At 58.0% G+C, this 27769-nt stretch overlaps 6 protein-coding genes across 6 annotated transcripts; 2 read left to right on the top strand and 4 right to left on the bottom strand.

Moving 5' to 3' along the window:
• Positions 1 to 261: 261 nt before the first annotated feature.
• Positions 262 to 2519, bottom strand: SODALDRAFT_335126 (hypothetical protein). Its single transcript, XM_028612384.1, has 5 exons — positions 1709 to 2519; positions 1496 to 1630; positions 1066 to 1358; positions 723 to 987; positions 262 to 610 (listed from the first exon to the last, which is right to left on the bottom strand). The coding sequence occupies exons 1-5, from the start codon at positions 2071 to 2073 to the stop codon at positions 346 to 348; spliced, it is 1323 nt and encodes a 440-aa protein (XP_028464713.1). The 5' UTR covers positions 2074 to 2519; the 3' UTR covers positions 262 to 345.
• Positions 2520 to 4754: 2235 nt separating this feature from the next.
• SODALDRAFT_361734 (hypothetical protein) lies at positions 4755 to 5504 on the bottom strand (the record flags this gene model as incomplete). The annotated part of the gene is made up of 3 exons (XM_028614403.1): positions 4755 to 5157; positions 5258 to 5278; positions 5350 to 5504. The coding sequence occupies 3 exons, from the start codon at positions 5502 to 5504 to the stop codon at positions 4755 to 4757; spliced, it is 579 nt and encodes a 192-aa protein (XP_028464712.1).
• Positions 5505 to 7491: 1987 nt separating this feature from the next.
• On the top strand, positions 7492 to 7890 carry SODALDRAFT_281424 (hypothetical protein; the record flags this gene model as incomplete). The annotated part of the gene is made up of 1 exon (XM_028608285.1): positions 7492 to 7890. The coding sequence occupies one exon, from the start codon at positions 7492 to 7494 to the stop codon at positions 7888 to 7890; it is 399 nt and encodes a 132-aa protein (XP_028464711.1).
• Positions 7891 to 8559: 669 nt separating this feature from the next.
• SODALDRAFT_281053 (uroporphyrinogen decarboxylase) lies at positions 8560 to 9856 on the bottom strand (the record flags this gene model as incomplete). Its single annotated transcript, XM_028608268.1, has 3 exons — positions 8560 to 8636; positions 8746 to 9717; positions 9802 to 9856. 3 exons carry the CDS (start codon positions 9854 to 9856, stop codon positions 8560 to 8562), a joined length of 1104 nt encoding a protein of 367 aa, XP_028464710.1.
• Positions 9857 to 10240: 384 nt separating this feature from the next.
• On the top strand, positions 10241 to 12895 carry SODALDRAFT_209960 (hypothetical protein). The gene is made up of 2 exons (XM_028607269.1): positions 10241 to 12627; positions 12695 to 12895. Exon 1 carries the CDS (start codon positions 10453 to 10455, stop codon positions 12559 to 12561), a length of 2109 nt encoding a protein of 702 aa, XP_028464709.1. The 5' UTR covers positions 10241 to 10452; the 3' UTR covers positions 12562 to 12627; positions 12695 to 12895.
• On the bottom strand, positions 12829 to 16618 carry SODALDRAFT_209972 (hypothetical protein). The gene is made up of 3 exons (XM_028607270.1): positions 16550 to 16618; positions 14870 to 16467; positions 12829 to 14683 (listed from the first exon to the last, which is right to left on the bottom strand). Exons 2-3 carry the CDS (start codon positions 16319 to 16321, stop codon positions 13163 to 13165), a joined length of 2973 nt encoding a protein of 990 aa, XP_028464708.1. The 5' UTR covers positions 16322 to 16467; positions 16550 to 16618; the 3' UTR covers positions 12829 to 13162.
• Positions 16619 to 27769: the final 11151 nt, after the last annotated feature.

Genomic DNA, 27769 nt, shown 5'->3' with positions numbered 1-27769 from the left:
GATGCTCAGCAGTTGCAAGTTATGGTTGAGTAAATAGAAACAAATATGTGCGTATGTACAGAAAAAATAGGGACACCAAAAAGAAAGAAGAAGAAAAGAAAAAAAAAGGAGGCAAGCTTGAGAGGGGCTGGTGCCGGGCGTAACCTGAGTGGCATTCGACTTTTCGGCGATCGACCGTGGAAAATGAGAGAGATGCGTGATGGAAAATGCCGCCGGGTTGCTGTATTCAAGTCCCTTCCCCCCCCCCCCCTTTGAATTGATGGCGCGGCAGGAAATAGAAGGAGAAAAAAAAAGAAGAAAAAAAAAAGAAAAAAAAAGGTGGTCATCATTGTCATCATCATATCATCAGTAATCATCTTCATCCTCGTCCTTGTTTCGTTTGCTGTCCGGGCCCTCCTTTCGTATCGGGATCTTGATGCCTTGGGCGGCGAAGCACTTGCTCAAAGGCGTGCTCTCGCACACGCCGGGGAACTTCTTGGCGGAGAAGACGGTGAACGGCTCGCTGTAGCAGCAGGCCAGGATGGGCGCCTTGGCGGACCGAGTGGTCGAGTTTTGGTTTCCGTTTGCCGGCTTGGAAGGAGGCCCGACGTTGACGAAAGAGAAGCGAAGGCTGTAGATTTGTGTAAATGACATGGTCAGTTCAGGTGACACTGGTGTGAAGAAGAGAAACAAGAAGCAAAAACAAAAAAAAACGAAAAAAAAAAAGGGAGAAAAAAACATACCGGAAAGTGCCTTCAGTGCGAACGCTCAAGTCCTGCAAGATGAACCAGATGCCAATGTGCTCGTCAACATCGGATAGACGGAAAGCACTGGCCGCCAGACTTCCGATGAGGTTCCTCGTGTACATGCCCTGCGGGGCCCCTGCTCCTCCGATCGCGTTCCGGGCATGAAAATGGGCAGAGCCGTACTCCGAGCGAGGGTACTCGGGCATGCCATTGAAGCCGTAACCGGGGTTGGGGTTGTAACCGTTCGTCGGAGGTAATTGATCTTGGGCGGGGTCTAGTCAGTATGGTATACCTTAAGACGGTTGCGTGTGTGACGTGGGAGGGCATTTTATATACTTACGAACTGGATAGCCGCCGGGTGACATGGCGTAGCCGGGAGTGGTGTACTGGGAGGCTGGCGTGGGCGGATAACCCATTGCGGCCTGGGGCGGATACGAAGGATCGCGATGCGGTGTGTTGGAAGGCAGGATGTGCTGAAACGAGGTTGCGGTTTCGGTAAGGTTCGTGTAGGAGCAAGGCGTGGTAGACGAGATGGTTGGCGCATTATTGGTGTGTCGGACGAGGTTGACTTCGCGCTGGCCATCTTCGGACCAGAGGTCTACGTTGAGGACGTACATGGAGTGATCAATCTCGCTGGAAACAGAAGACGGGGGTCAGCACTGCGCGCGACGGGGGGTTTTTTTTTTTTTTTTTTTCTTTTTTCCAAGGCAATCGCTGCCCATCGGATAGGGGAAAAGCGTGGTAAAAGGCAAGGGCGCTCTGTGACATACTTGCAGTCCACCTCCTTGCCGGTCTCTGGATCAATGATAATGAGTCGCACACAAGGTGGAGGTGTGATGGGCCGGCGGTCTTTGTCGCCAAAGCCGCACATGCGAGCGCGCTTAGGTTGCTGGACGACGTCGAGCCTAGAGCAAGTTTTGGGGTTTTCTCGCGTTAGTCGAGGCAAGACAAACGGTGGACGGCGAACGGAACTAGGAACGCACTTGTATATTCTTCCCGCTTCATCTTTTCTCGAGATGGGCTCGACGCTTCGGACGGGCTCAGGAACGAGTTGCGGCTGGGGTGGTGCGCCGTTGCTGGGCATGTCGGGAGGGGCCATCTGGGGAGGCATCTGAGGAGGTATCTGGGCAGGATAAGAAGGCATCGGAGGCAAGGTGGGCGCGGCGTGAGCAGCATGATGGGCGGGCGGCGGCGGGTATTGCGGCTGCTGATGATGCGAATACTGGTGCGGCTGGGGAGCATGAGGATGGTGATGGGGAGCGTGTTGCGGCGGCGGCGGAGGCTGGGGGAGATGAGCCGGCGGATAATGGTATGCTGGATGCATGTTCTGCCCCTGGTCGTAGCTCATGTTGACGAGTTGGCGATGACAAAGGTGGCGAGAGGCCAGGGACGAGTTTTCGATTTACGACTTTTTTCGCGGAAGGGGGGAGGGGATGGTGACAGAAGCGAGGCGCACGCTCCAGATGTCGTTTTTAATGCGAGTAAGATCTGGACCGGGAGAAGGCGACAGATTGCCGATGCATAAAGCTGATGGCTACCACGAAGCTGCGGGAGCAGTGGGCGGCAGCAAAAGGTGGGAAGCTGAGGCAATACCCGTGTCGAGACGGTCGCGCGGGAAGCAACAGCTACCTCAGAGAAAGCCCCCAACGATCTTGCGGATGCAAAACGGCTCAATTCCCGACGTTTTAGAATTGTACCTATTCCGGGAGAGAGGAACTGGCGGCTTTTTTCTTTCTTTTCTTTTTTTTTTTTCTGACGGGGAGGGAAACGCGATCCACGAGCGCAGTGTCGTAGGGGAGCGCGTGAAGAGGAAAGGAAGGGAAAAAAATTGAAGAGACAAAGGAAGAAAGATTAAGGGGAAGACGTTGGGGGAAAGAAGCTGGAAAGGTACGTAAATCGTAAACCGTAAACCGTAAGGTACGTCGTTGTGGTGCAGCGGAGTCGGCGGCGGGTGGTGTGTGGTGGTAGTGGTGGTAGTGGTGGTGACTGAGGTGGTGGGCTGGTCCACATGTAGCTGTAGCGGCGGTGCTGTTACCTCCCTGCCGGTGCTGGTTTGGGTGGATCGGTGCACGGACCACTCAGATTCTGAATTAGTGTAGCATCTCCACTAAACCCGGCAACCCCCTGTTCGTCCTGTCTACCCTCCCTCCCTCCTTCTTCACTTGTGTCTCGCATTGGTTCATCCCATTGCACTTTGCCTACTCCGTACTCGTCGAGACTGTGTATGGGGGGGATATTAGTTTCGGATATAAGAAGGGAAAACAGTTGAGTACAGAGTATGGCTACATCACGTTGTACTACGAATATTCATTAAGGCAAGGTAAGGTAAGGTAGGTAAGGTACTTAACGTTCGACTGCATCGTATCATCGATTTAAGGGTACCTCTGTACCAGAGCGCTGGGGTCCATCCAACCCATTCTGGCGTCTCCAACGACTTTCCCTTTAGGTTAAGCCAGATAAACCCTTTCTTTGGCGGCAACTAGCTCCGGAATCCCCGGTTTATGGTGCGATAGCGGTTTGCGCGCCTCCAGCCTTAATTTAGTTGCGCAGAGTAGCTGCTTGCAGCAGCTAACCTGCACCCCCTCGTAACTTCATACCTTACCTTACGCATCCCAACGCAATCATCTTCGGTATCTCTCGCCCGTTCCTTTCTAACGACAACAACACGGGTTACATCGTATTTTGCTCGAACGCTCCTATTCAATCACCGTACAAATCACTCTGTCAGCCCGGATGATTGCAAAGTCGTATCCCGCACTTACTCGGTCGGCCGACTTCGGAAGGACTCCTGACACGTACATATAATTATAGGTATGAAGCGCGCATATATGCAGGTATACCTATATATATCCCACCATCAAACGCATCTCGCTTCTGGACTTGCCAGATTCAGACAGTGTACTCTTCCTACTCGGCCTATCTAGGCAATTGCCGAGGTCTGCACTCGATTTCTCCCCTGTCTGGCTTTCAGCCTTGCGTCGCATTTTCATACCTGTAATGCATTGTTATCCAACCCCAGCTTTTGGCCCTCAAACCTGTGCCGCCATTCTTCAGACGACATGTCCGACATGACATGCCGAGAGAAGAAACCAAATTACGGGCTCGAATAGGACGGAGTGCCGCCGGGTCTTCCGGTACCTTCGTAGTCCAGCCAGCCAGAGAGACAATCATAAACCATTGTTCGTTCTAGAGGTCCTATAGAATATCCGACTCCCTGATGAATCATGAATCCAGAACGAACAGAGATATCGAATTACCAACTCCTCCTTCCTAGCCAACCGACGTTTTGCTTTTCGAGCCTTCTCGGCCGAGTTCCCGAGCCTTCGGGACTCCCGCATCTTTCCGCCGTGTCGGTGCCCTCCCTCACTACCCAGGTACGAAGTAGAGTTCGTTACCACGCAACCAGCACGCTCATGCAGCCAATAGGGGTTTCGTGTCACCTCGGGTTGGTCCCCCTTACAAGCATCGGACGCTCGATATACTGTCTTTCTTTCCCGTCTCTCATTCGCTACTTCCATGACCACCGATAGACTCTCCGTTGGCACTGTCAACGTGTACATACATATGGGTGTGAAGTAAAGGTGGCGCCGCCCCCTTGTCTGGGTGATCGTCAGGTAACGACATGGATGTTTGTCACCACCCCATCACACAAGCATGGGCCGAAAGCTCTCTTATTCGCATCCGAGTCTCAGACATGCTTTCATTGCTGGGTACGTCTTGACGAGTCACTGGCATCCGAATGAAACCCATGTGCTAAGGATGCATTGATTCGTCGTGGCCCAGACCCCATTTCATACAACCGAGGCACATCCCAATGCGTTGCGCCCAATATACAACGTAGAGAAACATCAGCCGTTGCTGTTAGGGGGCCCGAACATGGAGAGACAAAACACTCTATTCTGTACCTTACAACGTACGCACTTGGCCTTGCGGCTTTTTGGGTGTACGTATCTGTACGTTGAGAAACACCCTCACCCTTATATCTCCACTCGAGCCAGCAGACTGGTCGTAGTTTCCGGCTGGGATAGTTTAGGCCCGGCACAGTTCCAGGGTCACGACAATCTCCCAAAGGATCGACGTGGAAGGGGGGTCTGGTGTGCTCCAGGTTGGGAACCGAGCACACGTGATACCCCACTCGATGTTTGTTGTTGTTGGGAACGAATGCTGCCCGTTAAACAGTCGTGCAAGGACATATGCGCATATGTAGGTATTTGGTGGCTCGCCAGTGGTCTTATCGAGTGCGACTTCCAGGGCCAAGTGAGGTGGAGAGACAAGGCCCAACGAGTTTCTGCCGCCTTCGATTCGATATAGGATGGTCTGACCGCGAGCGGGCAAGATCGTGAATTGATCTGCGCCGCTTCCCTTCCTTCTTGACGGAGAGAACCAAGTGGAGTTGTATATCATGTAGCCTCCAGGGCAGCGAACATGATTCCTGACATCTCGGTGTAGACCAGTTTCTCTCAGTTGAGGGAACCCATAGAGGGGGGAGGGTGTTAAAACAAAGAAAACAAAAACCACGCCAAATACGACACAAGAGGGCATCAACGATAGGTCTGCGGGACACTTGTCAACGTCATGTAGGCATCTCGCGGACGACTAGGTGCATAAAGCAGCGGGGGCAAACGTCCAGCGCAGGTCCATCCTCGACAAGAGCGAATGGCTCGGATGGTAGAAAGAAGTGTCCTTTCGAGAAGGATAAGTCGCCGGGGTCCAAACGACGATATCTCGAACGACGTGCGAGTCGACGAACTGCGAGAGATCTCCGGAGTGATTTGGCATGCACAGGACGCCGCGGTGGTATTTTTTTCCACGCCGTATCCAACTGCTGCCGCGACACAGTGAGGGCAATGCGAGAATGAAAGACGGCAAGGCCGTGGCCATGCCAGTCAGGACAACCTCGTCCATACCCAACTTCTCGATGCTTGCTCTCCCTTGTAAGGAGGCTTTCTCTGCGATTGTCGGTTCTCAGCCCACAGCATGAACTCGAAGCACATTGGCCAGAAATCAAAACATCAATCACGCCGGACAAAAGGCTCGCGTGTCCAGTTCGTTGAAGAATTTGGCGCTCGAATGGGTCAGGTGGTTGGCGGGCAAGGAAGAGGATTCGTAGGTTGAATATGGTTCGCGGTCAGATGGCGGTCATGAGACGTAGGTCTCTTCTGCAGCCAGGGAAGACATGGAATGGAGAAGGGTAGAAGAAGAAGAGAAGGAGAGCTGGACGGACGAAGATCGGCATCGCAGGGCGCAGTTTCTCACGAGAGGTCACGAGGAAGCTTTTACCCCATACATGGGCGTCTAATAGTGTTAAGCTTATTGAACAACGTTTCCCAACGGCGCCCCAGGTGCCAAGGCATCGGAGCAAGGCGACTACCGTGCTGGTAGCGCCAGGGCGGCGGTCCAATTGCTACCCCAGCTCGGTGGTCAAGTGTTTGTGAAAAATTTCACGCCGAAAGATGTTCACATGGGGGGCTCTGCCAAGATGACGCGATTCGAGGGTCTGTCTTCTTCAGGCAGTGACCACTTGACGACATGCAGAGCTGTCCGCATTCACCAATTCGTACATTCGCATTCCATACTTCGTAGTCGTGGGCAGTGGGACGGAACCATGGGGCCAAGAAGACGATGTTGATCGGAGAGGCCAATGGCGCATAAATCAATCAGGTTCAAATCGATCAGGAGTGCTACCTGGGTGTCCTGTCACGGAACAAGGACGCTGAATAAGCCAAGGTACAGTACGAAAGCTACAACGTACAGTAAGACAGCCGATCAAGTGATGCGGGGAACGGAGCGGAACAACACCCGCGGGTGAGAAGCGAGCTTTGCGTGTGGTGGCTTTGGCTGGCTGTCATTGTTTACATTACGTTGCTATTGGGTAATAGCGTGCCTTGGTGACCCAGTTGTGTGGGTGGGGGACAGAGCTTCAAGTGGTGGTTTCGGTGGCACCTGGCAGCGGGACTGCCTCCTTCTTTTCCTTCTTTCCTTTTTTAAGCCTTAGCTCTTGGGAAGCCGGGCGCCAAGGGAAGCGGGGAGAAAGAAACGGGGGAAGAAATGTGAAGAGATGGCGCAAGAGAACGGGAAAGATTTTTTTTTTGATGTCCTTGTGATCTCCCAAATTGGGCTGTACACTAGCACGTCTCGTCTGGCATTGAGCTTCTTCGGTGATCGAGCTCTTCCCCTTGGCAAATGGCGGGGTGACGAGGGATCGAGGGGCAGCTTTTCCCCATTGCGGGAGCCAGTGCTGAAGCCCGAGCGTACGTGTAATTGCTCACCATTGATTTGATCATGCCCTGGCACAGTGGCAGTGGCACGCGACGTGATGGTCTCCTGACTTTGGCTGACCTTTGGCTGACCTTTGGCGGGACATCTAGGTGGGACATCTTGGTGGGACATCTATCCGTCTCCATAGTCTGTACTTCGTGACTACCTTATGAATGAGAACAACAAGCAACATCGTTTCCTAGTATTTAATTTCGACCTCGTCCCGTCTTCTTTTGCCTACTTCTCTCTCCCCCCTCCATCATCAGTCAGTGAAGCAGAAACCGAAAGCAAATCCAGCACTTTCTCCCTTCTACACACAAGTCTCTCACATCGACTCACCACCCCTAGTCCACTTATACAAAACGCAACGACGAACGTCAAGTCCGCTACACCCCCCTCAAACCACAGCAAACCGTCTGCTACACGCACTCCGCCTGTAGCCTACGGACATTAAAGAAACATCACCACCCAAAGCCAAACAAGCAAACCACCCACACCCACACCCAAAATGCTCGTCTCCCACGGCCGCGGCGGAGCAGGCAACTACGCCGCCCGCACCAAATTCGACAAGGTCACCCCCATCGACCTCAAGACCCCCGTCCTCACCTCCCCCATGGTCACCACCGGCCGGGGCGGCTCGGGCAACATGCTCAAGAACGACGACGCCGCCCAGACCCGCCTGCGCCAGGACGTCGAGCCCGCCCCCCGCCGCTCCAGCTCCAACGTCACCTACTTCGGCCGCGGCGGCGCCGCCAACATCTTCCGCCCGGGCTCCGACGAGGCCGCCGCCGCCAAGGCCAGCTTCGACAGCAGCGCTGTCGTGGACGACTCGGACTCGGCTCGCTCGTCCACCTCCATTGCTGCGCGGGGCAAGGCCTGGTTCCATAGCCTGGGCAAGAAGGCGTAAGGGGACGGAAGAGTTCTGTCTTTGCACCTTCCCTCCGCCTTGTCTCGACATGTCCGTACCATACGAAGCACCACTTTTCTTTCTATCCGTGGTGCAGCGAGCGAGCGAGCCATGACCCACGGAAATGACGTCCCTTTTTTTTTCTCTTCTTTTTCTCTTCTTTTTTTCTTCTTTCTTTCTTTCTTCTTTCTTTGTTCAACCAACTTGTACTTCAATCATTGCACTGGAGTTTGAGGGGATGGAATGTGTCAGGCGTTACCACTGCCGATGTCTATACCCATTGCAAACTTCCCCAAAAAAAGTCGAGATACCACCTGTTGGAGTGTTTGTGTTCTGCTGCTTTATCGGGCGTCTCAGGATCAAATGGGAGGAGGTGAATAATGAATGGATGCAGCTTGTCTCATGATATATGAGTCTTGGGAGTGGAGAGGGAAAATAAAAAGTCATTTCATACCCAAAATTGAGCGTGTCCATACCTATTCCCCGGTGCGTTCGATGAGTTTCCTTTTGCTTCTTTAATCCCATGACTCCCCTTCCTCTATCATGATCCGATGACATTTTGTCCTGAAGATTTCTGTGCGTTGTTTTCTCGTATACCGCTAGCCCGGCCTGCTTTCATAAAACATGTGTTTGATATCCTTTTCTCCCCCTTTCTAATACCGATGATCGTTACGTGCTCTTTGTCAGACGGTGAATCTCCGACAGGAAGAACCTCAAGTCTTCCGGGTTAACGCCCGGCGTAATACCTAAGGGACACAAGCATGTTAGAAGACTGGACAGGTGAGATTGGCAGGAAAGAAGGCAAAGAAAAAAGAAGAAAAAAAAAAGAAAAGAGAAACGAAGGGGAAAGCATACCGTGGCCCAAATTGGCAATCCAACCCCTCTTGCCACCCCAAAATCCGTCCACCATGGTCTGCACCGCCTCCGTCATGGCTTCCTTGGTACCGTACAGCACACCCGGGTCGGCGTTCCCCTGGAAGGTGACCTTACGATCACCGCGAATGCGCACCGCCTCGGCCGGGTCCTGGAGCCAGTCGAGCCCGACGACATCGTACCCCAAGTCGCAGGCGCGGTCCAGCGAGTGCCAGGCGCCCTTGGGGAAGACCGTCATGGGCACGCGGGGCAGGCCGAGCTCGTCAAGGCGGCGGGGCAGGCCCTCGGCAATGCGACGGAGGCTCGGCTCGGCGAAGCGCTGGAACTCGCGGGGCCCCAGCTCGCCGGCCCACGAGTCGAAGACCATGACGAGCTGGGCGCCGGCGCGGACCTGGAGGGCGAGGTACTCGACGCACACGTCGGCGATGTGGGCCAGCAGGCGGCGCGACTCGTCCGGGTGGGCGTAGATCCAGCGCTTGATCTGGGCGAAGAGCTTGCTGCCGCCGCCCTCGACCATGTAGCAGAGGAGCGTCCAGGGGGCGCCGCAGAAGCCGATGAGGGGGACGCGGCCGGCGAGCTTCGTGCGGGTCAGGGTGATGGCGGCGTAGACGTAGTCGAGGGCGGCGGCGGCGGCGGCCGGGTCGCGCGACAGCACCGAGGCGTACTGCGGGTCTTCCGGGTCGCGGAGCGGGTGGGGGAAATGGGGCCCCTTCTTGTCGACCATCTCGACGGTCATGCCGAGGGCTTGCGGGATGACGAGGATGTCGCTGAAGATGATGGCGGCGTCCAGGAGGCCGTCGAACCGGTCGATGGGCTGCAGGGTCAGGGTCGATGCGATCTCGGGCGAGCGGCAGCACTCGAAGAAGTCGTGGGTGCCCTTGGCTTCGTGGTACTCGGGGAGGTAGCGGCCGGCCTGCCGCATGATCCAGCACGGTGGCCGTTCAATGGGTTCACCTGCGAAGATGCCTTTTTGTCAGCTGAGGCTTGTCCATGGGGGGGTAAGGGGACCAAAGAACAGAAAGAACAGATGGAACACACCTCGGGCTGCCCTAAGCAGCAGGTCATTCTTCAAGGGTTCAAACTGGTGCTCCATCTTGGGAATTGTGATGATCATTGGGAATTTGGAAGATGGAAAGGTGGGAGGAAGGACCTTGGAGAATATATAAAAGAAAAATGGGAAAGAGGAAGGGAATTATTCCGTAACCGCTAACGGCTGCCCCGCGGGCATTACTACCGTACATAGGTACACTGATTGTACGAAGTATCATCAAGTATTATCATTACCTCACAAGTCACATCTCTTTCCCGCCCCGCCGACCTTTTTTCAGACATGTGATACAATCCGTCGGGCACAAGCCACACAATGTGGGTACCTTATGTGGCTTATTAAGAGTGGAGCATCTCAGCCTCTCCAAACGGTCAAGGCTTTCGTTCGTCCAACCACCAATGAATGAATAATGAATGCCAGAGCTCCCAATTCAGTTCTTCCCATTCAGCCTTCTGATTCAACCTGATCAATTTCAGCTTCTCGAACGAACCCTGAGCCTCCATCGGGGTGTCGAATATCCCGTCATAGCCTCCACCTGCACATTTTCAGTTCGTCGGCTATTTCAAAGGTCAATTGACGATGGTACAATAAACGCGGGAACAAAAAGGACACACTCCTCCCCCTCTCTCCTCAGACCCTCTATGTCTTCCAGACCGACAGCGCGCTGTTGTCGCGCCGCAAGACGCCTCCGGGCACCGATAGACAGTATCTGGATCACCGACAGCGTCCTGGCCAATGCGTTTGAACGGTACTGCCACGTCTCGAGGCTATCGCGGCGTAACTCCAGCTCGGTGCCCGGTCCCCTCGAGAACAGGCGCCGGCTCGGCAAAAGACGCATGACCGGCCTCTACTCTGCCGACTTTCAACCGACCCTACCCCCCTGGCTCATCGAGTACCCCGTCGACCTGTCTCAGTGGAAATGGATGCCCCCGACGCCGACGCCGACGCCGACGCCGGCCAACCCCGATGCTGCGACGCGCGAAGCCGGATCCTCGCAACGGCGGCGCCGGTCGCTGCTCTCCTGGGTGGAAAAATGGTTGCCCGTAGAAACGGAGCAGGGTGGAGTCGAGCGAGTGGAATTGACTACGGATCCCCCGCAGTCCATCTTACAGCCAAAGGAGGACCTGGAAGAGAGGCTTCGTCATGCTCGAGACGCCCTCTCCCCCGCTGCGGACGTCCTTGCACCTGAATTTCGGCAGGTCATGGACGGCATACGACGGGACATCCACCTAGGTCTGGTCTCCCTGGATTCTGTCCATGAAGCTCTCGCCACATTCCCAACGTCTCCATCTGCATCTACCACGCAAGCCAACCTCGTCGTCACGTTAGCCAAAAGGAGGTTTTTGTCGGCGGTCATCGATGGACTCGTCTATTCCAGGGTCCAAAATCTCGCCCAAACCGGACCTGAATTGGGCCGTCTTCTGTTGAAGAGCATCTCCGAACTGCCGACAGACCAAGAATCGGCCCAGATGGCCCAGCACGTCCTGGCTGCTACCCCTGAAGAACAGCTCGGCACGCTGAGCGAAGGCTTACACGCGCTGGTTCGCACCTGGCTACCTGCTTCGCCCGAGTGCTACTCCCAGGCCGCAGCCATTCTCGCAGATGGCCTGGGAAGACTATCTCCCACCACACACGGCGAATTACTCCATTCTCTCGAAACCGTTGCCCTCGAGGCCGAACCGAACACCGACATCACCCGTCGTCTCCGGTGGCTGGACATGCTAGCCCGAATGCGCCAGGTGAACGAATCCTTCTTCTTGGAAGCCTGTGTCCGGTCGGGCTGCTTCGACGAAGAACCGTCGTCTACGACCGAATGTCGCCTCGTCGAGCTTCTCATCCGCCAATGGCAGAGTCGGGGCTACTTCCCCGGAGCTCGCATGGTACGGGACGCGTGCAGACGCGACGCACTCCGGGATGCCGACCTCGGCCTCGCCTCACTTGCATGGAACATTAGTCTGCGACAACCCCCCGGCAAAGACAAAGACAAAGACAAAGACAACCGCAACAACAACAACAGCCTAGGGCTCCTCACGAGCTACTTCAAGGTCCTGCGCCGTCTGGACCTCTCGGAAAGATTTCTACAATCGTTTCAGAAACTCTGCACCCAGAACCCGACCACGACCCTCCAAGAAGAACGGGGATTCAAGCTCCTAGCCATCGCGAGCCGGGACCACCGCATCGCAGCGGCGGTCTACGGCCTCATGAAGCACCAAGAGACGAACAACAACACGCAACGGCGCCTCTCCACCTGGGACTGGAAAGCCTGGACCCCCTACATCCAATCCATGATCCTCGACGCGCACATCCCGCCCCGCACGGTCTGGGAAGTCGTCCACACTCGGTCCCCGCAAGACCTGGCGCGCTCCCCGACCTCCCACCTCCGCCTGGCCGCCAAGCGCAGACTGGTCGCCGACATGGCCGTGTGGTTCTCGCAGGCGGCCCACCTGTCGGACCGCGCGGCCCTGCGCCACGTGTCGCGCTGCAATGCGTGGCTGGCCGCCAACGGCACCAACGGCACCAATGGCAATGGCACCAATGGCAACGGCAATGGCGAGGTGCTGCCCCCGCAGGCCCTGCTGGCCGTCGTTCGGGCCGCCACGCGCGACGTCAAGAGGGGCGAGCGGGGCCGCACACAGCGCATGAACTGGGTCTTGGACTTGGTGCGCGCGCACCTGGGCGATGAGCAAGCGATGAAGACGGGGAAGGTCTTGGAGCGGTGGAGGAGGAATAATGCCCAGATGCCGAGGTGAGGATCCGGACGGGCAGGGCGGGATTCAGTGAAGACAATCTGGGTGAACGACATGTGTATAGATGAGGTAAATTTACACCGTGATGTCGTCTTGATTTCGTCTTGATTTCGTCTTGACCAGGAGTTGTTCGCAGGCCAGTGTGATCCTACTGCAGCTGTAGCAATAGCACGACACATCAGTTGCGGAAAAAATAGTATCAGCAGCAGCAATATTGCAAGTCGTCATTCATTATATGGGAATTTATCTAGTCGTATTTTTTTGTCGACTTTTCCCCTCGAATAGTTGAACCCGACGAACACCTCAAAAATTAATACAAAAATCAAATCCAAACGAAACTCCCGAAGAAATCGCACAGCAACGTGAAAACAGAAGCATCAAAGACATGCGAGTAAATGACCACGGGAAGTAGAAGCAAAAGAAAACAAAAGAAAGGATATATCATATCATGCCCCAAGAAAAGCCATATCCGAATACCATCTCATCCTCGGAAAAAAAAGAAAAAAAGAGAAAAGAAAAGAAAAGAAAAGAAAAAAAAAAGAAAAAAAAAATCCCCTTCTCATTACCCCAGTCCACATCCTCAAGTTTTGTTTCTTTTCTGCCCTCACAGCGCGCCCTGGTATGTACCCTCAGTCCGCATGCTGACATCGCTCTTGTTGGTAGCCGTGAGAGCACGAAGCGAAGCACCACCAGCGTCACTCGAAGGCGTGAGCAAGCGACCAGTGCCCAAGTTGGACGAGGTAGACCCCCCCGGGACCATATTGGTATTGCTTGACCTGCTGCCGCGCTTCCTATCGTCGCGGGAGGAGCGGGCAACGAGGACCTGGGCCGGGGAAACAACAATCTCATCGTCCCCCTCGCCGGAATCGTCCCCCTTCTTCACGACGAGGGGGAAGAGCACTACGCGGACAACAGCGGCCCGGGCCTCGAGCTCCTCGTTGGAACCCGGGGAAGAGGAAGAAGAAGAAGCGTCGCCGCCGCCGCTGCGCTCGTTCATGAGCGCCGCATTAAAGGTGACCGTCTCGGCCAGCTCGCCCTCCTCGTCGTAGGTGGGCTGGAGGGGCGGCAACATGACGTACTCGGCGCGCTGGGTGCGCATCTCGATGGCGAGGTCGACGGCCTCGCGCATGACGCGGCGGAGCTGCGACTGGATCTGCAGCTCGAGGTTGGACGGCGGCGGGAGCACCTTGGACAGCGTCTGGAACACGGCCTGCACGACGGCCTCGGTGTCGAGCTCGCGCTGCTCCCGGAAGGCGGCGCGCCGGGAGAGCAGCGTCAGGGTGACGGCGCGCCACTGGCGGACGGCCTTGGCGGGGCCGACCTCGGTCAGGAGCTTCTCGAGGGACTTGAGCTTCTGGCGCTGCTCGCGGTCCATGCCGAAGAGGTAGCGCGTGAAGACGAACTCCCAGATCATGTTCATGGTCATGGACATGAAGATGTCGCGGCGGCGCACGCGGTCGGCGAGGTAGACGTCGACGTCGGAGCCGTCGAGCACGGCGTTGTCCAGGCGGTCGATGACTTTTTCGTCGTTGAGCTCCGAGGTGAGGCGGCAGGCGCGCATGTCGGAGAACTTGGAGAAGCGCAGGACCCACTGCTGGACGTGCGAGCAGAGCTGCTGGCACCGGTGGTCGAAGTAGTCGACGTCGTGGATGGAGAGGAAGTCGGCGTTGTCGGACGGCTTGGACGCGAGGATGCGCTGTTGCATTTGTCGGATCTGGTCCTTGGCCGCGTCGAGCTCGGAGCGCAGCTGGTCCATCTCGGCGTCCTTCCGGGCCAGGGCCTCGTCGCGTTCGCGGTCGTTGTGTTGGGTGGCGAGCTGGGCGTTCGCGCTGTTGAGGCCATCGTTCACCTCGGTGAGGCGGTTGACTTCTTTCTGGAGGAAGTCGAGCGATCGTTTGAGCCGGTCAATCTCGGCATCGCGGTCGGCGAGGATGGCGGCGGCGCGCTGATGGAAGGCGACGTCGGACTGGGAATTTGCATTTGCTTCTGCGAGGGCACGGTTCTCGGCCACCAACTGTTCAAGGCGCGCTTCGAGTTCGAGGACCTGCATGCTCTGGCGACGGCGCATGCTGTGGGGGCGGGTAGGGGACCGCGGCGAGCCTATACGGCCCTCGCCATAGCCATCCTGAGAGAGGAGAGAGAGAGACGTTAGCGGTCATTCTTTGTCGATGATCAAAATGGGATCGGGACAGACGAATGATGATGATGATGATGATGATGATGTGATGATGATGATGATGGAAGAGATGGAAATGCGAGGAGGCTGGGAAGAAAAGAACCCCCCCCCCCCCCAGAAACACCAAAGACTTACATAGACATCGGCCATGCCCTTGGCGCGAACACGGCCTTCATTTGCGACAGGAGTGTTCCTGGCGGTGGTGTAACCTTCTGCGACTCTGTCTTTGTCTTTCTTGTCGTGTTGTTTGTCTTGTTGGTTGTCTTGGTCTTGGTCTTGCGAGAGCGAAAGCGAAAGCGAAAGCGTGGATGGGGCTGGAGACGTTGCAACCTGACCGCCGTCCTGACCGTGGCTGCGTTGGCTCAACCGTCTCAGATCCCCGCTGACCCGCTTATCCACGCGCCTCAGTGGAGGTGTGGCTGATGACTGTCTGAAGATGCTTGGGCTTGTGCCTGAGGCAGCAGGACTGTCGGCCCGACCCGTCACCGAAGCCCCTAATCGGAGTGGCTCGGGCGTCCTGTGGCGTGCGAGGCTGGTGTTGGAGGCTGAGCGCCGCCTCAGCGTGTGCACAGGTGCAGGTGCAGGGGAGGGGGATGACGGCGTGGGCGTCTTGTTGCCGTCGAATCTCGGTGACTGGAGACGTGCTACTTGGTCCGACACGCTCCTGCGTCCAGGGTTCGCCGCCGACGCCGATGCCGACGCCGCCGCTATGATCGCTGCAGCTCCCGCCGCGCCCGGGCTTGCTCTTCTGCTTGTGCTGGCACCCAAGTCTCCGTACTTCCACCGTCTCTCTAGGTCGGGCGTCCGGCGCGACACCTTTTGTGGTTCTGGAGTCGCCTCTCGTGGACTCGGCTCGCGCAGCGCTGGCGTCCGGGACAAGGGATGGTCGCGGAGGTCGTGTCGTGATAGTGGTGATCGCCGTAGCTTCCTGCTCGTGCTCGTGCCGCTTCCCATGTCGGATTCGTCGCGTCCGAACACACTGCGTTGCGGAGTCGTCGCTCTGGCTTCACGCAGATTGCTGTCCCGGTCGTTGTTATTGTCGTACAAGTCGCCATCCTCCATCGGGTTCCTTGTGAATGGGTGCGGCGTTTCATCAACGAACCCGCTGTCTCGGTTTGCCTCGGGCGTCAATGGTGCCAACGTCTGGAGGCTGCGTGGCTGTGCCTGTGCCTGTGGCTCCGGTTCCTGTTGCATTTGCGCTTGCATTTGCATCTTGTCTTCCACCTCCTCCGGACTCTCTTCCCGCACCGGCGGCAGCCCTCGAGACACCGATCGCGTGAAATCGGGAACGACCTCGAAGCTTGGCGTAAAGGTCTCTTCCACGGGCGTATCCTCCGACATGTCCCTGCGTTGCTCCGCCTCGAACCCGCGGTCGACTGCCTCGTCCATCTCCATCGTCTCGATGCTCTCCCTCACTGGCTGCTCCACCGCCGGCCGACTTTCTCCCCCTTCTTTGCCTGCCCACACCGTGCTTGTGATCATGCCCGCTAGCTCGTCCTGTGACGGTCGTCGTCCAAGTACCGGACTCTCCGTCACCGCCTCCTCGTCGCCCTCCGCTGCTTTGATATCCTCCACCTGCGTTGTCATGTTCGTTGTGTCTTGTTCCGCAACATCGTCGTCATCTTGCTTCGTTGGAGCTTCGGCTTGTCCCTGAACTTCTCCCTCAACTTCTCCCACTTCTCCTCCTCCCGCCAGAATCTCGCCATGCTCCTCCTGCGTTGCCAAAGGCTGACCTTCTCCTCCCTCCACGAGACTCCCATCTCCCTCTGTTGTGCTCCAGAACTTCTCCACCTCCGCGCTGGCCGCCTCGCTGACCTGCTTCTTGTCCGCACCTTCCCAGACGACAGGATCGTCCAACATGTCCTCCTCCCCTCCGACCTCCTTGTCCTCGCCTGCCGCCGGCTGTTCAGGCTCCGTAGGCCATGTCGTTTCGTCTTCCTGACCGGGCGGTTCTTCGGGTTGCGGTGCGCCCCCTGCTTTGACCGGAATGCCAGTCCGAACATCCTCGGTCTCGATCTTGTCTGCTGAAGGGACGTCGAGAGAGATGTCCTTGGCACGGGCGCCGCCTTCCGCGGCGGAGGCGGTTTCGAGGCCGCGAGATGCGGACTCATCCACAAGAGTCGGCTCAGTCGTTCCCTCGGCCCCCCTCTGAGCTGCGGCAGTGTCCTCGGGGGTCAAGAGGACGACGGGCTCTGCGGCGACAGCCTCACGCTCGTCCTCAATCTTTGCCTTCTTGCGCTCTTCGGGTTCGTCCCACTCGAAGGGGGGCTCGTGAACGATGTGGCCACTTTCCCGAGCCGGTGTCATGTCCACATCGGCCGCGTCGGTCGCGTCTTGAGGCACCGCCGTGTCTTCTGACTTGTGCTCGGCTACTTCGACGACATCCTCCTTGCCATCTTGCCCTGCGTCGGGAACGCCCACCTCTTCTTGCACAGCAGGGCTGTCTTCGCTGGCCAACGGCGCTTCGGCCACTTCAGGAATGCTTTTGTCAGGCGTCGCTCTTGTCGGGGATAGGTCGCGAGATGCCCAAGTTGGTGTTGTCTCGGGCTCCGGTTCGAGTGTCACGCCACCCTGAGGCGCCTCAACTTCCTCTGATGCAATAGGATGACTTGTCTCAGGGACAGGCGACAAAGCGCGTGAGACGGGCTCAACGGGAGCTTCAGATTGAGTCGACGGTTCATCGGAAGGCAGGGCCGTCTCTGAAGTGGAAGCAGGCTCCGTTTCAGGAACTTCGTTGGGCTCCGATGGCATGTTGACCATGGTCGACTCGTCCATTTCAGGGGCTGGCGATTCCGGGAGAGAAGTAGACTCGGCGACTGTACCAGACCCCTTGCCCTTCTTGCCCTTCTTCTTTTTCTTTTTCGTCGTCGTCGTTGTAGGCAAAGACGCTTCTTCCTCCACAGCCGGCTCGGCGGGTTCGGCGGGTTCAGTCGGCTCAGTTGGTTCGGTAGGTTGAGTCGATTCAGGCGGTTCTGGCTGGCTGCCGAGGTCCTCAGGAGAAGGCTCTGCGAGCTCTTTCGTGACGTCGTCTTGGGATGGAACTGGAGCCTCGAGCTCAACAGCTGTGCTCTCCACGGTGGTCTCCTCAGGAGAAGGCTTCGTGATCTCCTTGGTGACGTCGTCTTGGGATGGAACTGGAGCCTCGGGCTCGACAGTCGTGTTCTCCATGGTCTCTTCAGAAGAAGGCTCCGTGATCTCTTTCGTGACGTCGTCTTGGGATGGAACTGGAGCCTCGGGCTCGACAGTCGTGTTCTCCACAGTAGTCTCCTCCAGAGAAGGTTCCGCAATCTCCACTGCCACGTCGTCCTGCGGAGGGACAGAAAGCTCAGGTTCGGCAGCTGTAGTCTCCGCAATGGTCTCGCGGGACGGAGACAACGCTCGGGATGCCGGCTCACTGTCGTCTGCGCTCCCCTTGCCCTTCTTGCCCTTCTTCTTCTTTTTCTTCGTCGCAGTAGGCACAGCCGATTCCTCGACTGCAGCAGGTTCAGGCTCGGTGGGGGGTTCTTGGACGACGACGACAGACGCTTCGTCGGGAGAAGACTCCGGAATCGGTGCCGAATCCTCTGGTGGCGGTGGCGGTGGCGCTTCCCGCGACGACTCGAGTGGCTGCGGCTCCTCCTCAACTTGACGTGCCGGTGACAAGGCGCGTGACGCGGGTTCGCTGACGTCTGTGCTGGCCTTGCCTTTCTTGCCCTTCTTCGACTTCTTGCGAGACGTCTGGACGCCACCCCACTCCGGCTCTTCGACGGGCTGAACCGGTTCTGTTAGCTGGTCGGGGGAGACGTCCGAGGGTGGAGCCTCGCCGCTGGCCGGGGGTCCTTCTGGTTCGATGATGTCCGCCTCACCGCTGACTGGCTCCGTTGAGACCTCATCAGGAGAAGCCCCGTCACTGGCAAGCTCTTTGGCAAGTTCCTCAGGCTCGGGAGGAGCAGCTTCACTGTCGACAGCGGGTTCATCTACCTGCGAGACGGGTGCGCTCGGAGCAGCCTCGAGAGGAGTATCATGGCCGACAAGTTCTTCGGCAGGCGTCTCGGGCTCTTGAAGAGCAACTTCTTCTTGGCCAACGGGTGGTTTCTCCATCTCCTGCACGGCGGGAACATCGGTGACTTCCGGCTGAGTTTCGGGTGGCAAGGACGCCATGACAGAGCTGTCAGGCTGCGGCACTTCGACTTCGGCAATGTCCTCCAAGGATTGCGGCTCTTGACTGGCAGAGAGATGCTCTTGTTGACTGGGCTGAGCATCCCCATCGGCTTCGACCTGGTTGCCACGCTTCTTCTTCTTCTTGTCCTTCTTCGGCTTTTTGGCTGCGAAGACGTCGGTGCTCTCCTCGGCAGGCTGCTCTGTGACAGTCTGAGCAGCTTCCTCTGTGGGCTGCTGAGGAGCATCCTCTGCGGGTTCCAGGGCGGGTTCCTCTGCGGGCTCCAGGGCGGGTTCCTCTGCGGGCTCCAGGGCAGGTTCCAGGGCAGGTTCCCCTGCGGGCTCCGAGGCAGGTCCCTCCATGAGTTCAGGGGCGGGCTCCGCCATGTCTTCGGCGACAGGCTCAGCGCTGTCCAAGGATCGTTGACCGGCGGAAGACTCATCATCTTGGCCCGCCTGAGGCGCGTCGTCAACCACTGTCTGGCCACCCTTCTTCTTCTTCTTCTTGTCTTTCTTGGACTTCTTGGGCACCGAGACTTCGGTTGTCTCTTGGGCGGGCTCCGGCATGGACTCAGGTGTAGCCTCCGAAGCAGGATTCTGAGGTTCTTGACTGGCTTCCTCTGGTACAATGTCGTCGGCGAGTGTCTCAGTTGCCTCCACCGGGGGTTCTTCTGAGGGAGTTGCGACGTCGCCAAGCTGTTCTGCGGCGTTCGCAGTGTCCTCTGCACCCTCAGACGGAACAGGACCGGTGGCTTCGCCGACATCGTCGCCACTCTCGACAGGGGGGTGAATGGGTTCGCTCACATCGACAACAGGTTCGACTTCGGGTTGCTGCATGTCACCAGGCGGTTCACCCGGGGCATCACCAGGTGCCTCTGGGACGGTGATAACGGGTTCAGTGGCGGGCAAATCGCTGAGGTCACGGGAGATGAGTTCGTCTTTTTGTTCTTCTTTGGCAATGGCGTTGTCGTCCGCCTGAGTTTCTGTCTCGGGTTGTTCCTCAACATCCTGCCCAGAAGCGGGCGCCTCAGGTACGAGGTCATCCTCTGTGACGCCCTGTCGCTTCTTCTTCTTTTTCTTCTCCTTTTTTCTCTGCTTGGCAGTGAGCTCGGGTGAGTCGTTCTCGGGGGTGGTAGGTTGCTCTTCGATGGCGGCAGGTTGCTCCTCGATGGCGGCAGGTTGCTCTTCGATGGCGGCAGGTTGCTCTTCGATGGTGGCAGGTTGTTCTTCGATGGCGGCAGGTTGCTCTTCGATGGCGGCAGGTTGCTCTTCGATGGTGGCGGGTTGCTCTTCGATGGCGGCAGTTGGTTGCTGCTCCTGATCCTGTACCTGTTCTGCGAGCACATCAGGAGTCTCGACGGTAGGCTCTTCGTCGGCGGGAATAGGTGGAACGACGTCGGAAGGACCCGTGTCACTGGGAAGCGCAACTTCTTCCGGCGTTGTCGAAGGTTCGGGTTCTGCAATTGCAACGGCCTTCCCTTTCTTCTTCTTCTTCTTGCCCTTCTTGGACGTCGTGAGATCAGCCGATTCTTCGACTGGCGCGGGAGGCTGCTTGTCAAGAGAAACAATGGGCTCCTCGTCGATGGGGACAACGGGCTGCTCTTCAACAGGAGTGGTTGACTGTTCCTCGACAGGGACCGTTGTCTGCTCCTCGACAGGGGCCGTCGGCTGCTCCTCCACAGGGGTCGTTGGCTGCTCCTCGACAGGGACCGTCGGCTCCTCTTCAAGGGATCCCAAAGCGTGGCCTCCCTCTTCCACAGGCGCATCTGTACTTTCCTGAACGGCCCCTTCTTCGGCATCAGCAGGAGGAGGAACATCAGAACGAGATTCATCACCAAGGGGTGCTGTCGGTGTCGTTTCGTCCAGTGCAGTCGAGGGCTCGGGCTCTGCAACGACGGCGGCCTTGCCCTTCTTCTTCTTCTTTTTGCTCTTCTTGGACGCTGTAGGCTCGACCCATTCGTCAACTGGAGCAGGGGACTGTTCTTCGGGAACACTTGACTCCGGGGCAGGGGAAGCGGCATCTCTTTCGGCGGGCATCTCGGGTCCGGGCTGGATCTGAACGGCAGACTCGGAGGACAGAGACGGATTCACGACACCCTGGCCTTCTTCAGGCGCGCTAGGTTCCGCTGGCTCAGACTCCGCTGGGATTTCAGCTAAGTCCTCGGCCACTGCAGGCGTCTCGACAACGGTACCGAGGTCGACCGTCTCCGAGGGAGCTTCTTGACTCTCATGTTGGACTTCAGCTCGGTCTTCCAGGGATTCGGATGACTGCGGCTCCTCGATCGGCTGTGGCTCCTCGGTCGGCTGTGGCTGAGAAGGAGGTTCTTGGCTCTCATGCTGGACTTCGGTCTGATCGTCGCCAACGGGGGTGACATCCAACTCTGGCTCCGGTTCGAGCTGTCCCGCCCGCTTCTTTTTCTTCTTGTCCTTCTTCGACTTCTTCGGGACGAGAGGCTCTTGCGGTTCCTCAATTGGCGGGGCGTCCCGACGTTCAGTAGTCTGCTCAGTGTCTGCGGGAGGTTCCTCACTTGGAGGCTCGACAGCTCGGTCTTCCAGAGAATCGGATGGCTGTGGCTGAACGTCATCGAGTTGCCCCGAAGAAACGGGACCGGTTGGCTCTGGTTCAGCAGGAGCGTCAGGTTCCGACGGGTCACTCTCCCGAGGAAGTTCCTGGTCTGGAGAGGGTTCTTCGGGAGTCTGAAGGGAAGCATCTCGATCACCAGTCACCGGGTCAACTTGATCGGGCTCTTGCATCGACGCCTCGACTGGGACAGAGGTGATGGGTTCGGATTCGGCGTTTTCCGAGATCTTCGACTTTCGCTTCTTCTTCTTGTCCTTCTTCGACGTTTTGGTCGCCAGGGTGGTCTCATCCGGTTTGTCTTCAGTCGTGGTCGGCTCCTCCCTAGCGGTAGGAATTGGGGCATCAGCGGCTTCCGGAGCTGGCGTGGTTTCCGGAGCGAGAGTGTCTTCCAAGGCCGGCGTGTCTGCAGGAACGGGCGTGTCTTCGGGAACGGGCGTGTCTTCCAAGGCCGGCGTGTCTTCAGGAACCGGCGTGTCTTCAGGAACCGGCGTGTCTTCAGGAACCGGCGTGTCTTCAGGAACCGGCGTGTCTTCAGGAACCGGCGTGTCGTCCAAGGCTGACGTCTCTTCGGGGGCCGGCGCTATGTCTTCCAGGGCGGGCGTGTCTTCGGGAACGGGCGTGGTTTCCGTAGCTGGCGTGTCTTCAAGGACCCCCGTCGTGTCTTCCGGCACAGGAACCTCGTCTGAAACAGGAACCTCGTCCGACAAGAGCGGGAGAGAAGTTGGTTCTTGCAGTTGGTCCTGGCTCGAAACCGGCACAGTCGGCTCTTCCTCCGTCGCGGGCATGGTGGAAGTGGAGGACGCCGGGATGTCATCGACAGGCGCCTCCTCCGCCGACTTGCCCTTCTTCTTCTTTTTCTTATCCTTCTTGGACTTCTTCGGAGCAGAAACCTCCTCAGGCGGCTCGTCGGCAGCAGCTTCCTGGGCGGCGGGCTCTGGGACAGGATCTGAAGGCCGTTCTTCCTCCACGGTGATCTCGCTGCTGCCCTGTTCAGTTGGAACAGCCACATCGCCAAGGGAGCCAGAAGAAGGCGGCATCTCAGACGGTTCCTCGGGAAGAGGGGCCTCGGGTGGTGTTTCGGCGTCGAGCTGTGCTTTCTTCTTCTTCTTCTTATCCTTTTTAAATTTCTTGCTCGAGACAGTAAGCTCCTCTTCTGGCGCGGCGGCTGCATTCTGTTCAGGCTCGTCCACGCCCTGATCGGCGGTGGAGGGCTCTCGGGCCGCAGCGAGCGCCGCTTGCTCATCCAAGCCTGTCGTGCTCGGCTCGATGACATGGGGCGCCTGCCCTTCTGGGGACGCGGCCGGCTCGGAGATGACGTCTTGGCCGGGGGTCTCTTGAGGAGCGTCACCCTCCACGGGCACGGTCGCAGTCGTGTCCGCTGGCACAGCCGAGCTGTCTTCAACTTCCGAGGGTTCGGGGGCCTTCGAGGAGTCGTCGGGGATATTCGAGTCTGCCGGTTCCGAGTCTGGCACTTGCTCGGACACGGGCTCCTCCTCCACCATGGCGGTAGATTGCTGGGGTTCGACTGTGGCGTCCTTGTCCTGAACATCCGAGACAGGCTGGTTCTCTGGTGTCTGCGTAGGGTCTTCCGAAGGAGGCACATTTTCTGAGGGCAGATCCATCTCGCTCGGCATCTTGTCTTGGGTGGCCGGTGTCTCCTCGCTGGGAATGCTCTCCTGGGCAGGCACGACGTCGTCGGCCGGGATGGGAGGTTCAGCCGAGTCGGCTTGAGGACCAGCCTCCGAAGGAACATCCTCCGTAGGTGACGTGCTCGGCTCCGCTTCAGAGCCCCCCGAAGAGCCCAACGCCGCTCCGGAAGTCAATGCTGCCCCAGAAGCGAGCGCTGCGGCAAGCAGGGCCTTCTTCTTTTTCTTCCTGTCCTTCTTGCTCAGGCTGGCAACAGAAGAGGACTCTTCCAAGGGAGGCTCGGAAACGTCTTGGTCTACTTCAAGGGGGGTGCTCGGCTCATCTGCAGGCTGTTCGGGGGCAGTCCCCTCTACATCGGCAACAGGATCTTCGGGAAGGTCGGTCGCAGGAGGCGTGTCACTGGGAGCATCGACGGCGGCTCCTTTCTTTTTCTTCTTCTTGTCTTTCTTGGACTTCTTGGTGACCGAAGGTAGCTCCTCTTCAGGAGCCGCGGTGGCAACTTCCTCCACGGGTTCATCCAGGGGCTGCGGTGTCTCTTCTTCTTGGGGCTGCTCTTCCGGCAGAACGGGGGTATCAACGACAGATGGCTCCTCCGGCTCGACAGGTGGCGCTGGTGACGACGGCTGCGCGACTTGGGTCTCGTCCGTAATGGGGAGGGCTTCGCCTTCTTGGACAGGTTGCTCGAGACTTGCTTCGTCGCCCGGAGAGAGATCCTGGATGAGTGATTGGGTGGGCTCATCAACGGCGGCAGGAGCTTGGGGCTGCACGTCGGTGGGAAGTTCTGGTTGTGAAGTGGTGTCGAAATCCTCCAAGGCGGCATTTTGCTTCTTCTTTTTCTTGCCCTTCTTTCCCTTCTTGGCAGACGTTTCAACTGCAGGCTCCGTTTCAACCAAAGATTCTGGTTCGGCCCCGACTGGCAGATCAGAAGCCGACTCTGGTTGAGGTTCAGGCGCAGAAGGGGTTTCGTCGGACGGGAGGGCGGCAGGAGTCTCGTCGGACGGGGGCACAGAAGGAACTTCGTCAGACTGAGTGACAGCAACCGGCTCAGGTTGGGCAGTGTCGATGTTGGAAGTCGGTTCAGCCGGGGTCGGTTCGGCCGGAGTGGATTCAGGGGCCTCGGCGCTGCTCCCCTCTGCGGTCTCGTCGGAAAGGAGAGCAGCCTGCTTCTTTTTCTTCTTCTTGTCCTTTTTGCTCTTCTTCCCGGCAGGAGCAGCGGCCGATTCGTCTTCGGCAACCTCGACCGGGGCAGTAGCCGAGTCCTGCTCAAGCGAGCTCGCCGGGGGCTTCGAGAAGGGGTCTTGTTCGTCCGCAGGTTTCTCTTCGGCAGCCTCAGTGTCAATCGCCGAGCCGACACTCACTTGGGGCTCATTAAGAGGAGCCGGTTCCGCCTCCTCATCCGCAGGTCCAATGACACCAACCTCAGGCTCGGTCGTGGCGCTTGGGTCCGCGCTCACCCCAGTCTCATCAACAGTGACGGGTTCAACGACATCACCCGATTCAACAACAGAGACGTCAGGCTGAACACTTGTGCCTGGTTCCACGCCAGAAACAGGCTCATCAGATGGCGGTGGCGGTTCCTCGGTCGACTCTACCGGTGCTGGCTCTTCGGTGGACTGGCTAGACTCGGGTTCATCGACACTAGGTGCGACGGCTCCCTTCTGCTTCTTCTGCTTTTTCTTGCTCTTCTTACCGGTAACCTCGGTAGCCAGTTCATCTTCACCACCCTGCACCGCTGGGGCAGGCTCGGGCTGGTCAGAAGGAAGGGGAGTGGGCAATGCGTCGTCGCCGACTGGTTCTGGTTCTGGTTCTGGCTCTGGTTCCGATCGAGGCTGGGAGGACGAGTCGGGAACGACATCCTCTGAGCTGACTTCCGGCGGCTGATCCGCGCCGGCCGAGTCTTCCACGAGTGTCTCGGACAGAGATGGCAGGACATCGACCTCTGCCGACTCGCTCTGCTGCTGCTGCTGCTTCTTCTTCTTGTCCTTCTTGCTCTTCTTCTTGGACGTGGTGGTTGTCTCTTGGAATTCGTCGTCAACGCGAACAGGCTCCGGTACGGCCATGGCAGCGTCGTCCTTGTCGACACCATGCGCTTCAGCGCCAACGGTTTGATCTGGCTGCACGTCAAGATTGTCATGACTGTCAAGACTGCGGTCCTGGGACTCCTCGGGTGTTGTACTCTCCGTTGCCAAGTCCGGACCGGGGAGCTCCTGTGGGGCCCCAACCTCCTCCTGTGCCGAATCGATCAGAACGGGCTCCACTGACGCTGCATCCGCGCTTTGCGTGTCCCCAAGTGATTTGTCCATGCTGGGAGGCAGGTCATCGTCGCCACCGGTCCACACTGCAACGTCCGGGGCAGGACCGGGGCTGCCGTCAGCCAGGTGGGCCTCACTCGCATTTTCCGCCAGAATTTCAGTAGTTGTGGGTTCATTCGTGGGCCTGGGTACGTCTAAAATCGATGCATGAGCCTCACCGCTTGGGCCTTGCTCCGATGATGCCTGCAAGCCCACCTCTTCACCGCCGCTGCTGGTGGCTGGCTCCCCTTCGGAAGTGGCTTCCGCAAAGTTCGTCTCGGACGGTTGCTTCCGCTCTCCCGAGGAAACGGCGTAGGCTGTTGTTGACAAGCCGTCCTCACCAACATCTTCTGAGTTGTCTTGCAGAGTTTCGGGTTGCTCAGCCTCGTGTGTGTCGGCGGTTTCCAAAAGGACATCCTGAGTCGCAGCATCAGATGCTGTGTCGCCTGGTTCCTGAGCGTTTTCCGTAGAAATAGGTTGAGAGTCGGCTGGGGAGTGGACTTCTCCGTCGATGTCGAAGGCGACAGACTTTTGGTTCTTCTTCTTCTTCTTCTTCTTTCCCTTCTCAGTCAACGTAGGCTCCGATACTTCTGCTGGCGTGGTGTGCACATCCTCCCCAGGTTCTTCCGAGAGGGGAAGATCTTCCTGCTTCGGTTCCGTAGATGCATCGATTGCGCTCAAGTCTTGTGAAGAGGGTGTGTCTTCCGAACCTATACCGATGTCCTGCGTCTCTTGGTCTTGACCTGCCAGTTTCTTCTTGTTCTTCTTCTTTTGTTTCTTGCTTGTCTTCGTGGCAGTGAGAGACGAGGCATCGTCCACTGGCGTTTCCTCTTGCACGGGTGGTTCGGCATCACCTTGTGCCATTTGCACGGCCGACTCGCTCTCCGGTTGACTCTCGGTCTGCTCGGAGAGAGCATCCGCCACAGTTTGGTCGCCAGAAGGCGTGTCTGGAGAAGTGGACGGCTCAAGCTCCGTCTCAAGCACGGACTCGGCTACAGCCTCCGGTTCGGTCGCAGATTCGACGACAGGTTCAGACGTAGATTCGGAGACTGGTTCGGGAGCCGGTTCAGGCGCGGTCTCAAGCTCGATCGCGGACTCAATCGCAGCTTCAGACACGGGCTCAGTGGCCACTTCGGGTGCGGACTCGAGGTCGGACGCTTTCTTGCCCTTCTTCTTCTTCTTGCTTTTCTTGGATGGAAGGGCCGAAGCCTGGTCACCGGAGGGAATGTCTGCCGAGGTGCTTGCCTCAGGCGCAGTCTCGGACGCTGGCTCAGGCTCAAGGGCGGGCGCAGATTCGGGCGCAGGTTCGGGCAGCACAGTCTCGGGAACGGCTTCAGGCGTAGACTCAACGGAAGGCTCGGGTGCGGGCTCAGGAAGAAGTTCAGACGTCGGCTCAAGCGTAGGTTCAGCTGCAGGCTCAGATGCAAGTTCGGGTGCAGGCTCTGGTGCAAGTTCAGGCGCAGGCTCAGCTGTAGGTTCGGACGTAGACTCCAGCGTAGGCTCAGCTGCAATCTCCGGTTCGGATCCCTTTTTGCCCTTCTTCTTCTTCTTGCTCTTCTTGGACGGCAAGACCCTTTCCGCATCTTCCGAGGGCGTGTCTGCCAAAGTCACTGCTTCGGTCTCGAGAGCAGATTCCGGCGCAGGCTCAGTAACAGGCTCACCTGCAGGCTCAGATACAAGTTCGGGTGCGGCCTCTGGTGCAAGCTCAGGCGCAGGCTCAGGCGCAGGCTCAGATGCAGGCTCAGATGCAGGCTCAAGCGTAGGCTCAGGTGCCGACTCAGGAGCATCCCCTGGCGTGGCCGACTCGGGTGCTGGCTCGAGAATGGACTCAGACGTGGCAGAGTCAGCTGCCAGATCGAGCGAGGGCTCCGACGTAGCCTCTGGTGCAGGCTCAGACGTAGGCTCGGGTTCAGATCCCTTCTTGCCCTTCTTCTTCTTCTTGCTCTTCTTCGAAGGCAAAGCCAAGTCACCCGAGGCTGTGTCCGCCAAGTTGCTCGCCTCAGGTTCAGGCGTCGTAGCAGTTTCGGGTGTTGCCGCAGACGTGGGCTCGGATACAGGCTCGGTGGCAGCTTCGAGGACAGGCTCGGGCAGAGGGTCGGAATCAGCGTCGAGAGTAGTTACGGGAGCAGTTTCGAGGGCGGCAGCCTCGGAAGCAATCTCGGAAGCAACTTCGGGGGCAGCCTCGGGGGCAGCCTCGGACAGAGGGTCGGGATCAGCGTCGAGAGCAGTTGCGGGAGCAGTTTCGAGGGCAGCGGCCTCAGGAGCAATCTCGGAAGCAACCTCGGGGGCAGTTTCTGATGCAGGCTCAAGCGTGGCCTCAGGCGCAGACTCGGGTGCAGCGGCCTCTGGCTCCGGCGCGGGCTCAACCCAAGACTCGGA

The sequence above is a fragment of the Sodiomyces alkalinus genome (genome assembly GCF_003711515.1).
Source record: "Sodiomyces alkalinus F11 unplaced genomic scaffold SODALscaffold_8, whole genome shotgun sequence".
Lineage (NCBI taxonomy): Eukaryota > Fungi > Ascomycota > Sordariomycetes > Glomerellales > Plectosphaerellaceae > Sodiomyces > Sodiomyces alkalinus.
This window is presented reverse-complemented; position numbering and strand designations above follow the sequence as displayed.